At 44.5% G+C, this 13,485-nt stretch overlaps 1 protein-coding gene across 1 annotated transcript in view; it reads right to left on the bottom strand.

Annotated features, from left to right (window-relative positions):
• Window positions 1-207: 207 nt before the first annotated feature.
• Window positions 208-13,485, bottom strand: part of LOC306715762 (plexin-A2-like) — a gene marked incomplete at both ends in the record, with an annotated part of 60,618 nt that continues 47,340 nt past the window's right edge. The window contains 12 exons of the mRNA XM_079186230.1: window positions 208-303; window positions 1,862-2,012; window positions 3,076-3,288; window positions 3,595-3,764; window positions 4,038-4,237; window positions 4,871-4,967; window positions 6,580-6,683; window positions 7,430-7,589; window positions 8,854-9,000; window positions 9,360-9,426; window positions 11,962-12,230; window positions 13,286-13,428. Of these exons, the coding sequence (XP_079042356.1) occupies window positions 208-303; window positions 1,862-2,012; window positions 3,076-3,288; window positions 3,595-3,764; window positions 4,038-4,237; window positions 4,871-4,967; window positions 6,580-6,683; window positions 7,430-7,589; window positions 8,854-9,000; window positions 9,360-9,426; window positions 11,962-12,230; window positions 13,286-13,428 (1,817 nt within the window). The remainder of the gene's footprint in view (window positions 304-1,861; window positions 2,013-3,075; window positions 3,289-3,594; window positions 3,765-4,037; window positions 4,238-4,870; window positions 4,968-6,579; window positions 6,684-7,429; window positions 7,590-8,853; window positions 9,001-9,359; window positions 9,427-11,961; window positions 12,231-13,285; window positions 13,429-13,485) is intronic.

Raw genomic sequence — 13,485 nt, 5'->3', positions numbered from 1 at the left:
GTAGGTCCATTAGGTGTCTGTGTACAGCTGTGTGTGTGTGTGTGCGTACATAATATGTGTGTTCACGTGGATATCTAAGTGCCACGCGTGTTGCCGATGGGTTCATAACACATCTGTTATAGTACGTTACAGTGTGTGTGTGTGTGTGATGTTTGTTTATGTGTGTGTGTGTGTGTGTGTGTGTGTGTGTGTGTGTGTGTGTGTGCCTCAGCTCTCTATAGACATGGCTAAGATGATCTGCTCCATTTTATACGCCAACTTCTGCTTCTGGGCCTGTTCATCCTGCTCCAGTGCCTCGATGATCTAAAACACAAACACACACAGAAACACACACAAGTGCACAAACTGTGAAACCCAGAACATGTGGCTTATCGTTGGCTATGGGAATCATACAAATATTCACAAACACAAATACAGATCTGCAACACCGACCGCTTCCACTGGTATCTCTATTTTGATGATTAAATATATTGTACGTTTTACTGAGTTTGGTTAAAGGAGACAGATCATGCTAATTGTTTTAGGTTCATACTTGTATTTTGGCTTTCTACTGGAACAGGTTTACATGCTTTAATGTGGAAAAAAATACTTATTTTTTCTCATACTGTCTGTCTGAATAGACCTGTATTCATATAATATCTAATAAGGCTGCATGTGACATATAAGGAAGACAAATCTGAATGGCTTCTTTAGTCACGTTTTCTGATCCAGGCGGCCCACAAAGAACTGACTGGGTCGTCTTGTTTCACAGTTTGTTACTGTAATGTAATGTAATGTAAATTATTTAAACTGGTATCTTGGTTTAATCATCACTGATTTGCTTGATTATAATTCAGTGCATATGTATGAACATTAGCATTATTACTAAAGCTTTCAGTAAGTTTTATATAATTATAAATTAAATTAATTAATTTGGGTTTGGGACTCGTGACTTTCAGGGTTTTTTTTACATTTTAAAAGCCAAAACCATTCGTTGCTTTGTTAAAAAATAAATCAACATATTAATCGACAATGGGCTAACATTAATGATATTTATCTGTCAGTCTTTAAGGAGTAAGTAAACACCCTCTCAAAATCAGTTGTACATTTAGGGTGTAGTTACTCCTCTGACCACACTCAGCAGTGATGCTGAGGTCAGCCTGGTGATAAGTTACACTTCAAACATGCATTAATTTCTATTTTTGTCCACTTGGCGGCAGCACAACATCGACACGTGGTCAACTCTTAAAGGGGTTATGGTGCATTCGATAGCAACCAATTGCATATCTACACACCCAACAGACGCAGGGAAACATTGTCATTCATGAAGAGTTCTGTTCATGTCCACATGATTAATTTAAATCCAATATTTGTTCTCCTTTTAGCTCCGGCTCCATCAACTCCTGGGGGGATTATCTGGTTCTTAACTGGCGAAATGCTCCGCTGTTGGTCACCAGCTAGCGGCTAACGTTGGTCAGTCTGCTGTTTGGTGCAGCGTTCAGATGGTTTATCCGAGCTTTTGAAGGGGGGGGGGGGGCTATAGAGTCGGGTGATAATTAGCTCCGCCAGGAGGATCATGCGATCGGTCAAGTGAGTGAGTGAGTACCTACCTCTCCACCAGATACCTTTTTGTGTTTAATTGAATTTTTGGCAAGATTATATGAAATGTTGTACAACCGATTGCACCTTTCTAGTTCTCTGTGGATTCACCACTATGAGCAACACTTTTTACAGTACGCGTAATCATTTTGTCTTTTGTTAGTATAAAAATAGCTGCTTTAAAATATATATTTTAAAAAAAAGCTAGCTTCAGATGGCTAACCACACCAGCAGGATCTCTACAGCACATTCTCTGTGTGGCAGTGTGTCGACCGGGCCTCACCTCTTGGCTGTACTTGCTGACGTAAGCGTAGATCTCATGGAGGGCACTGAGCATGTTGAACTCACTAGAGTGAAGGCGGGCCTGTTCAGCCAGATAGGCATTCATATCCTGATCACTGATGGCAGGCAGGCGGTTGATGTCAGCGTAGTACCTGAGAGGAGACACACACACACACACACACACACACACACACACACACACACACACACACACACACACACACACACTCTGTCAGAGTCAAGGGCACAGTCATGCATACCAGAGCTTTCCTCGTCACCTGGATTCAGTGTGTTGTTGTAAAAAGTCAGAGCACATCCATTGTTAAAGGAGCCAGTAAACCAGAGGCGTTATGGCAGTGAAATAAGGAAAAGTGTCACTCATACGTTCAGTCTTTTAGTCACGTGACTTCAGACAACACTGGCACACAGTTTTTTTCTTTTTTATATAAACAAATGACTGTACTTGTGAAAACTTTCACTTGATTACACGCTCATGCTGTTACTTCCAACCCTGTTAGAGCTACATGATTAATTGTGCCACAATTTGCGTTCACGACTCGACGCCATCCCATTTTATACACGAGGATTCTGCCGTAAATGCATAGCAGGGAGGTCTGTTGCACCAAACCAAGCGCTCCTAATTCGTCGCCGCAGTAAGACAGGACTCCAAAATGTGTGAGGGGTAACGAAAAGTGGTGGTAAAAGATACGACTTCAGCCGAACGACAACAAAACGAGTCTAAATTCAGAAAGACCTCTAGAGAAGAGAAAACAAATCTATTAATCCATCACTACTGACAAACCCTGGTACATAAATGGCGGCCGATGTTCTGACGTTTCCGAACAGCAACACCACAAATAGTTATTACCACAAGATACAATACGGTGGATCACACTATACAGAGTGCATCATCACACCTAACAGTAATGAGAGAGAAAATCAGGATTCTCATTTTATCCATCATTGTGAAGCTCTTAATCTATATCCAATAATTGCAAGGCTCTTTTAAAAAAAAAAAAACCTTAAGCCAACACCAACAATAACCTTTAATACAATAAACCTGATCCTACGTAAACCTAATCCTATTTACAATAAAACAAATGTCAATTCTAACTTTCACCTAAAACATAAGCCCTGATTCGTAACCGACGCTGTGAAGAAATGATGACAACCTAAGACATACACACACACACACACACACACACACACACACACCTTTCTACCCAGCTCTTGTAGTGCGGTATGTCCTTGGCGTAGAGTAGTTTGGTGGAGGGCGAGTCTTTGCCAAGACGGTGTTCAGAAGTTGAGCAAGAGTCCATGAAGGTCTGGGCCACCACAGACAGACAGGCGTCCGTGATGCTGTTTTTATGGATGTCAAACACAAACTGGGGATTCTTGATCACATTTACCCAGAAGCGCAGGGGCAGGCTGCAGATAATAATAAAAAAAAAGAGCAGAAAGATTTACATGTTTTTAGACTTGTGTGCAAAATAGCAGGATTTCTTCAAGTAGATCCTTTTTTTTTCTCCTGTAATGACTTTTCATACTGACTTTAGTTATGAGAACAAGATGAAGATGGAGTTTAGAAAACCACGTCATTAAGAGTTACAGATTGTGCAAGAGAACGATAATTAACAAGTTCTTCAAAGAGCAGTAATGAGTAAAAGTTTGGTAGAAAGCTGTCTCTACAGTCCCAGTAAAGTCAGGCTCTCTCCCCCTCTCTCTCTCTCTCACCAGTTGCTCTTCCAGGTGTGACGAACATCCATGTCATGGATGCCGTGCATGTCGGCCTGCTCGTCCAGGAAGTCAAACATGTATTTGATTGCCAGAGGCAGGGCGGTGCCCCGACACACGGTGCTGAACAGCGTCTCAAACAGGTCGTCCACAAACTTCTGCAGTGTGCCCTGTGGAAAACAGTGCACAGAGTTGAGACTCGCGTTGCTTCTGCTTGTAGTCTTTACTCAAAATCCAAAGTGTTCATCTGTTCGTCTGCATTCAAACTGTAACTTATTAAAGCAAAAAATTGGCACTAGGTGTCCACAATAATTCTTCAATCTAACTGGACTCGGTACCATTCTGTGTCACTTATTATCTTTAGTTTTTGTAGGGATCAGTCATCTAACTTTGAATGAATAAAAAAAACATGTTTTTACTCCAACATGTGTGATATATTGCACCTTTGTCGCTAGTAGCCTCGTCAGGTAGATCTCAGACACCATCTTGCTGCCCCGCTCGCCCTCTTTCTGGTCCCCGTGGTCGTGGTTCTTGACTAGGTGCCAAACTTTGACCCCGCTCTCCATGTCGGGGGTCAGCATGGGCACACGGGAGTGGGGGCTGTCCGGGCTGGTGGGCGTGGAGCGGAAAGGAACGTCCACGCCTGGATGGTATAAAAAAAGTATTGAGACGCGGTTTGTAAATGGAACACTTCTCATCTGATAACCGGTTTGTCAAGACAACGGCAGGAAAGTCACATTTGTCTCTCGGATCTGAGTTTAAGGCGGACTGTCTCTTTGTAATCTGCAAGTGAGCAGGTTGGATGTGTGTGTTCAGACTGTATAATCACTTGCTGACATTATTTCAGCGGTTGTCATAGTAATGATACAGACGTGCTCTCATTCACTAAAGGCACGTTTGTCTGTCTCGGCTCTGGTCCTCACTTTCTGTCGCTCTTTGTTTTCTGCTCTCTTTGTCATCCTGTTTGCTGTGTTGTATGTTTATTTTTTAAAAACCTTTTAAATCACTTGAAATGCAATATGAAAGATCAGTGTGAGCCGTATTTGAAGAGATGTGGTTTGAATCACATTTTCGGTCAGTTAACGGAATTCTGAAGCGATAAGACCGGATGAATATTCTCTAGACTCAGATTGCATCTCTTTGTTTAATGTGCCGTTTCACAGTGTCTGCTGCATGTGCTTTGCAACAGACTGATGAGTGACAGCAACAGATGGTGCAACACTGCAGAGAGCTGGATGAATATTAAGTATTTGTGTTTCTGAAACAGTATACTGACCGTATCTGCTGATACTGCGTGGGAAGCTGGCTGAGGAAGGAATATTGAAAGAGGACATCTGCTTGGGCACCAAGGCCACCACGCAGCGCTCAGACACCTGGAAGACAAAGGTAAGGCCCGTCTATTATTTTTGTTACGGGGTGGTGGCTGTAATTATGGCAGGCATTCATAAAGTTGTTCGTGAAATCAAGGATTAATTATGATTCGGAGGTTTTTTGAATGGTCTTTAAAGGGCAGTTGATTCACAAGACTTATAATAGACTTATAGGACCGGACTTCAGCTCAAGTAAAACATTCTGTAGAAGTCGATAAGAGACGTCTTCCCTCGTCATCTGCTGGGTAGGAATATAGATGGCAGCGCATTGGTCACAACAGCTTCGACTTTAAGAGCAAACCGAACCATATATACTTCACATCGATGGACTTGCTCAAACTTCAAGGACTAAACATCGACCTTCAAACTTGAACTAAAACTGGAATCGAGTAAGAAGATTTCATCAATTAAAAAAAAAAAGAAGAAATCCTCCTCGCAGCGATATGATTCACTTGGGTGATGGTTAAAAGCAGCCAAGGTTGAAGGAATTAAAATACAAGAAATACAAAAACTGAAAATGATGTATTTGTTGTGTGTCAATCCCTCTCTAACGTAGATTGAACGCATCGTCAAACGCATGCGTTTGCTTGAATAGCTGACTGTTTTTAAGTCAGAATGGCGAAGAAGAAGCCCAGTGTGAGAGTCGCTCCTACCCTTTCCTCCTTGCAGTAGTTCCAGGTAAACACTGCGTACCATCGATGTGCTTGGCAGACACGGCGAGGTCGTCTGCAGCGTGAACAAACGTCACACCGCTGTTCCACAAGAGCTACAAATGTGGCTAATACAAATCCAGCTTAGCAACTGAACAAACATTTCCACACCTGGCCGAGGGATTTGGAATGAAAGAGCGAAGTTGTTTATCTCCTCGGCAGATAAGAGGGGAGTACGTGCGTCTTTTGTGAAAAAACATCGCTTTTAGCACTGAAAATGCAGATTTCCTTTTGTCTTTTATTTCCGTCTTTTGTTCAAACAAAAGTGTGCTGCACTGAACTATTCGGCTGTGTGTGAGTGGTACAGTCGGCCCCCGAAGCCGATTGTCGAGACAAACATTTGACTGACAACGGAACAGGATGAGTCATCCGAGGTTGGTGACCTGTGTAGTCGTATTTATGAGCTGGAGAAAAGAAGAAGAAAAAAGATGTTGTAAAAGACACGGCCCAAGTGCGTGTTCGGTTGACTAAGCGTGCTTGTGACCCTGGGGTTTGAGACAATGTTGGCTGGGGTGAGGTGAGGTGAGAGATGAATATGAATGAGTAACGCTCTGTCCTTCAACGACAACATCCGCCGGTTGAAAAGATCCACGGTTTGTATGAGTAACATAGCTCCGCAAGCTTAGTATTTAAGCTGCAACTATCTTAATCATTTATTCATCTTTCAAGTTACTTCTCAAACTGAGATGCTTAGCATTTATTTATTTATTTAACTTTATAAATGTGGGCACTCTTGTGAATATTTGAGTCTTTTCCCTTTTTTGCTCTGGGAGATCGTGACGGGCAGTTTCACTCGTTTCTGACATGTTGTGGTGAAAACAACTGATTTATTATGAAGGAGTCACTTTCATTGATAATGAACACAAGCGCTAGATGCAGTTCTAGCATTAATATCGTGAACAGACCTGGTAGTGCATGAGTGTGTTGAGCCTCTTCCAGTCGCTCTCTATCTTGGTGGTGATGTCCTCGTCCTGCAGGACCACACGGGCCGTCCTGCCCTGCCGCCACTCTGAAGGAAAATACAAAACGCGTGACATAAGTCATTTCTGTAGGGAATGTTTGCATCCCAAAGTGCCTGACAGTTACATCTGTCATTTGTCTTGTGCTGTCCCCGTTTGCGCTGCAGGTAAGGTTGTGTTATCCCTGTGTACTGTGTGAGCCTGTTCTTCTAAAAAAAAAGTGAAATGTCAACGAGACAACTTGCTGTGCGCCCCCCCCCCCCCCCCGACAGTTGAAGCGATTGCAATACTGCAAAACAAAACCCGAATGACACGGCGTCTTCACAGAGATTTAAGAGACCCAAAGCAACAAGGAGAAACTGATCCTCTCCAAATCCCTTACATCCCTAACTACAAACCCAAAGCGGTATCAGCCACTACCTACGAGGTATCTTATTTACTCCCTTTGAAGGTGTGTGTCAGCTGGATTTGTGCCCAGTCATTCAGTATCGGATGACACGTTGTGGGCGTAAGCTTAAGTGTAGGTGAGCTGTCAGTGAGGTTTACCGTCAGTGGCTCTGGTTAGGTTGTAAACAGGTTTTGGGGAGGATGTCGTCTTCTAGAAACTGATTTTGAGGCCTGTGTTGATGGCATACGTCCCCCGTGAAACGAGTACTCTAAGCTGTATTCCTTAGTCCCCCCCCGTCATTATTCCAACATTTCATGTGTCATGGAGACAATTTCCAGTCTATATATAAGACAATTAGCATGATGGAAAGAGTGTTTCACAGTCGGATCGCACTCAAAGCGGCCTCACCGAGATCCATGTCTCCAGCCCGCGGTCGCTGTGAGTAGGGCATGTTTTTGTACACGGCATCCAGGATCTTCTCCTTCACCTGGGTAATGGTGTCACAGTTGAGCACCTTGACAGGGATTTCTGGGCTGTTCTCATTGTCTGGGTTCACACAGCTCAGCGTCTGCGGATCCAGGATAGAGAGAGAGAGAAGGAGAGGAGGGGATGGAGGGGGGAGGTAAGAGAAAGAGGCAGAGAGAAAGGTGTTGCTTGCTCGGAAGGTCCTTTCATTACGTGCTTCTTCGCCAAACTGTCCTGGTGGAGAGGATCTTGGCCAGAAATGTAATTTCACACCTCCAGGATGTGGCTGTGCCGCTCCAGCAAGGGGCATTAAACAAGTAATGAGACACAGCCCTCTCAGACTCTCCGACATGGATATCAGAGAGGTGTCATCCTGTCGCTGGCTGGCTCTGCTTCTGAGCTAAAGCCTGAGGGGGAACTCGTTCTGACGGGCCGGTGGAGGAACCCAGCCGGCTTGATTTTAATGGAAAGGTAAAAGTAAGAGGCTAGTTGTGTACACGGGTGGCCCTGCTGCATGACTCTTTACCGATTAGCATACACCAGTCAGAACTCTGTGGACTTCTTAATTCTTTTTATCAGTTAAAACGTTCGTATATGTGTCATTATTTCTACACCAGACATGGCTGGTCTTTATTCATCAGGCCTAGAGAACCGTAAGCGCAAACGTGTGTTCGGAATAAACTCCCAAAATGCTTGTATTGTAATGGGAAGCTGGTGTGGGATCAAATCATTTTACATTTTTTTACAAAAAACTGAGAAAAGTCTTGATGAATTCAAGTAAACTGGAGGCTGCGTTTAACGCCAGCAAAACTGTATCAATACATCCATTTACAAACTCTCACGTAACTTGTGAAGTCTCGTTTATCCAGTCGTGTGCTCACTACTTCCTACTACTCGGCCTGTGCAGCTTCAATAAAATTGTACTAAAACACTTCTGCTAAAACAGTCTCAATGCTTACTCGGGCGCACTACTCGTAAAGTATTTAATAGTAATAGTAAGAGCATACGACCGGATAAATCAGACCCGGATTAAACTGCACGAGTTGTGTGAGAGTTTGTAAACAGATGTTCGGATATACTGTAGTTTTGCTGTTGTTAATTGTGAGGACTGCAGAAGCTGTGTCCATATCTCCTTAAGCTTGACGAGATGGACATCTGGCTATGTGCGCTATTGTTTTTCCTCCACTGCCGTCATGTGATTGAAATTATCCAGATATTCAAAGCATTCATAAAAATCCCTGCCCTGGCACATGCCACATTGCTGTGGATCTGTCAAGCCTCTTTGCCAAGAGATGCGCAGAAATGGATACAAACTAAATGTTTGACATTTCTTTAATTTGTTTTTTATTGATGTCTTTGTGACTCACCAGCGTCTTGTACTCAATCTGTTGTCGGATGAGCTTGTCCTCGCTGAGGGAATAGCGCGCCTCCCCGGTGATGGAGTCTATGGGTCCCTTCTCCATTTGCTGTTTGATGGCACAGAACAGCATGAAGAGCGGCTCGCCAGCACACTCCTTTAGTTTTGGAAGGGAACGCCCGGCGATTAGAGGGAAAGGTGGGAGAAAGGAAAATAAGACATTGGAAAGAAGTGAAGGCAAGGGAAAGCGATCTGTATTCATTAGCGCAGAGAACATGAGGCTCAGCAACTAGAGCGCGACACATCACGCTTAATACAAACGAAGCTTTCTCTCCTTTTTGAATCGCAACGCTTGAGGTACGTTTGACCCCACGTTTAACCATTAATCAATACCACACAGTTAAAAATGACAGCTACCACAGCAGCAAAATCGATGCAAACTATTTTAAGGAGCATTGTCACAGTGCATCACATTGACACCTGTAGCGATGAAGGCGCGAGAGAAAAACATTTTACCTTGAGAAATTTGTGTAGCAAGAAGGCAAACCAATTTGTCAGCATCTTCTCCGCCACCGACTCTGTTCTGCAAGACAAGAAGGAAGCACGCTCGTTTGTTAGCGAGAGACGTCCCACGGAGAGCCGGAGTGCTCTGTTTATTCCATCATAATTCAAGACGAAGAAGAGCCCGACACTGTTGCGACCAAAAAAACATGACACGGAGAGTTTACGGAGAAAGGCCATCCTCACTCAGCCGCTCGGCCTCAAAGGACACACACTCTGATATACTGTAAAGTAAAGTGCTGCTGGCGCAGAACATATTTGGGTCATGACATAATTGTGCAGATGCAACTTGGATTGTCCACTTCAAGTCCTTTCACTCTGTTTCTTCCTCGCTGTGTCTGCACTCAGCCCAGACGGGAGCGATTTCATGATTCACTGCCGTAAGTCCTAAATCATGGAGCAGTACCCTTAAAATGGCATATAAGCTCTTTCTAATCTGAATCTGATCCAAAGCCTGCCGTTTTATTGTCACCGGTCTGTCTCCCTCTCTAACCTGCTGTCTCTCTCTCACTCCTTTTTTTCGGGTCCTTACCTGCATTTCAACCCTAACCTGTATTGACTGGACTGTTGACGGCATCCCATTAAATTGCAGAGTGCTTCCGCAAGAGCAGCGCGTTGTGGGCTAACAAGCTCTTGTTGTACCAGCTCACAATGCGAACTCATCCTTATATTTAATGAGTGTGCTTCAGATTGAGAGAGCACTCTTTTTCGAAAAAGGAGAAAAAAAAAACTCATGAAACATTCAGGAGGCCAGTCTCAGCGCTGGGAAAACAATCGGCAGATAACCAGAGGTGGAGGAAGGAGGGAGAGAAGTGGGAGAACGGAGGACTGGAGAGGTGAGGGTGTGTGTGTGTGTGTGTGTGTGTGTGTGTGTGTGTGTGTGTGGGGGGGGGGGGGGGGGGGGGTGAGCTACAGCTGAATGTTTTATGAGTGGCACACAGAAGATAAGTCAGACTGACAAGGACTCTGCCGCCGCTGCACTCGCTCTTCCCCATTAGGTTCTCTCTTCCTCTGCCGGTCCCGCCCACTCTCTATCCCGTTTACCTCTCCTGTCTTTCACCTGTCTGCTCTGCCACCCTGTTTCTCAGACTCGGAGCGGCTGTTTCACGCCGCTGCACAAAACAAAGCTTAACAGAGGTGGGCTCTCCATCGCTGGCCTAGTTACTCATCCGTCTCCAGGGCCGTAACTGGGCTGGAAAGAACAATGCACAAAGGAGTTATCTTTGCCAGAAAGATAAGCAGCGCTGATCGGAACTGGACAGGTCTGTGACAGAAAAAGGCCTGTAGTTTAAATCCTCTGACCACAGTGGGAAATGTGGACAGAACAGAGAACGTGAGGATGAATTTGGGTTCCTGGAATTCACCATGAACCTTTCTACGTACATGACTTGTTAAACTTCTTACCAATAGTGTGCTTAACCTTCAAGTGAGTGTATTTATAAAAGGTGCAACGTGTAAGATAAGGTCCGAAACTTCAGTTCAAATGTTTAAATAAAAAAGAAAATGATCAACACAATGTGGAGACGTCAACAGTTTTGACGTCATGCCAAATACGTCAATGTATTGTGCTGCAGAGGTATCTACTGCCAGTCAGCCTCGTCTTGTAATTCCACTTGTTCGTTGGAGAGGCGATGGTGAGTCACTGTGGCATCCGGTCTGCCCTCAGTCCAGAGGACGAATGAGTAGAGCTTCCCCGGGAGGTTGTCAATAATTAATCTACGGCTACAGTCCGTGTGCGTCTTGATGGATTGTTTATTGGATTAAATCCAGATACGTGAGACGACTCGCACCCTCGCCTCTTCCTCACTGCCACCAGGGAGTAGAGCGTGCAGCAGCATCGCTATCCCCAGTCAGTCAGCAACTGGCTTGAATTCAGCCAGTGTAAACCCCAAACCAGAGGTCTGATCCCTCTGCCAGCCCGCTGGGACTCCTCACACCGGAGTTTGTGCTGGCTTATTTCCAGTTGCTACAGCCGCTCTCCTCCCGGGGTGAAACGACCTTCTGGCCGCGGTGAGATGAAGATGAGGGTCGTTTTCTCGTTACCGCCACTTTGGATCAAATCCAATTAACAAACTATAAAAAGCGTAACGGACCGTACAGCCACCGGTGCACAGATGGCTACCGTTAACTATAGCCCGATGCCACGTGTGGAGATAATAAGATAGCAGTGTTATGTTGACTGGCTCTCAGAGATTCAGCAGTTTGGTTTAATGTTGAGTATCCTAGCCAGGAGGTTAGTTAGTAGCTGGCCTTATTAAATAACTGATGACAAATTCATTAAATGTAGGTGATGGACCCAGTAGTAGAGGTGAAAAGCTGACCTCTATGTCTTTGGAGCAGGTGGCTACATGTTACACATTGTACCTTTTTAAAAACGGTGATATTTTCTCAGCAACTGTGACTATGATGCCTAAACCTGAGCGTCCTGACTGACATAACTTTAACTCTTTTCTTACTGAATATAACACAAAAGGCATTTTTTCCCCCAAATGTTCCGTATAAACAGCTTTTTTGTAATGCAACGTCAAGCGACAGCGTAACACTACAGCCGGTTTACCTGCGGAGGAGTAGCTTGGGGTGGTTCTTGCTCTCCAGGTTACGTTCTATAAGATCGGAGAGCAGGTGTTTGAGGATGTCGGTGGCGTACTCCAGCCGCCCCTGGAGAGCGGTCATGATGAGCGAGGCGACGTAGCCGCGGTCACGCATGGAGAAGGAGCGCTGCAGCTCCAGTGTGCGGATGAATGTCAGCAGGAAAACCTTGTTATTCACCAGCTGAGCAAACTGCTTCAAGGCTTTCTCCACATTCGCCTGTCCGCTCCCCGACACCTACACGCATCATGCATTTTTGCACACACACACACACACACACACACACACACAAAGACGCACATGCTCATTAGATAATGCCCACTCAAGGATGAGAAAAGTCATGACATAGATGGAGGAACATGAAGACAGAGTGAGCTGTACACAGATATTCTCATCAACCATCTCAAGGCAAAAACAAACACAACCGCTGGTGTGTGCACATCCGTCTCCACCGAGAAACTTTTGATTAATATCTTCTAAATTCATCAAGACTTTCATCAAGAAAAAGAATACTATGAGAAACTATGCTATGATTATTTTCAACAAGTAAAGGGCCGGTTATTTTGATGAAAACTGCAATCAGAGAGGCTCTTTAGAAGAGAGGTCTTTTGAAATCATTGTGACCATAATAAGAGCTTGATTACACCATCTATGATAACAAAACCGGCCTAATTATGACCTGGAGTACCTGAGAAGCTGTTCTACAAATAATGAAAAGGCAAATGGTTTATCATCAGAGTTTCTTCAAAATGAGTTGTAGAGTGCTTCATAATTAAACCCTTGAGGCCGAGACGATTATAACAACAATCTCGGCTGTCGAAGGACCACAATCAGAACAAAAGTAATGCTACCCAAGAAGCCAATGATCACTACAGCGCAAATGTGAGAATAATGCTGAGGGAATTTCTCGATTTCTTTGTGCTACATAGTGAATCACTTTGTACTATCCTGGAGTTTCTGATGATGAAAACAATCCTTTGTAACATCAGATGTAATTAGTTTTGAATGCAAAACGCCAGGAGTCCGAGACCAAGAGAAGTTTGCCTCAAAATAGAGATCTGCCTACATGCTCTTCCAGCTGGTGTGGACACCATTAAACAAACACACCTCAAACCACAGTGAGGAGACTGACATTTGCTTACTCTGCTCTGTTTCGACAGCAGTTTGACAGCTCTTGCCAACGAGCCAAAATCAATCTAGTTTGGAGTATACTAGAGCCTTAAGGTCAAGGTGTCGGAGAAATGGCAGAAAGTGTACTGAGGTACTGCAGCCCTGCTTCAGAGGTGTCTTACCTCCAGCTCTCTGAGCACAGGGTGATCATCGATGCCGGGGAAGAGAACCCTCATGGCGTAGGTGCGATAATCCAGGTAAGGGATGCCAGCTCGGTCCAGATCGCTCGTTAACTCGTTGATGTCCGTCTGCAGCTCCGCAAAGGCTGCATGTGACGCAAAGGTGCGGGTTAAATGTTTTGCACCGCCAATCTTTAGTAAAC

This window comes from Pholis gunnellus (assembly GCF_910591455.1).
Source record: "Pholis gunnellus genome assembly, chromosome: 3".
Taxonomy (NCBI): Eukaryota; Metazoa; Chordata; class Actinopteri; order Perciformes; family Pholidae; genus Pholis; species Pholis gunnellus.
This window is presented reverse-complemented; position numbering and strand designations above follow the sequence as displayed.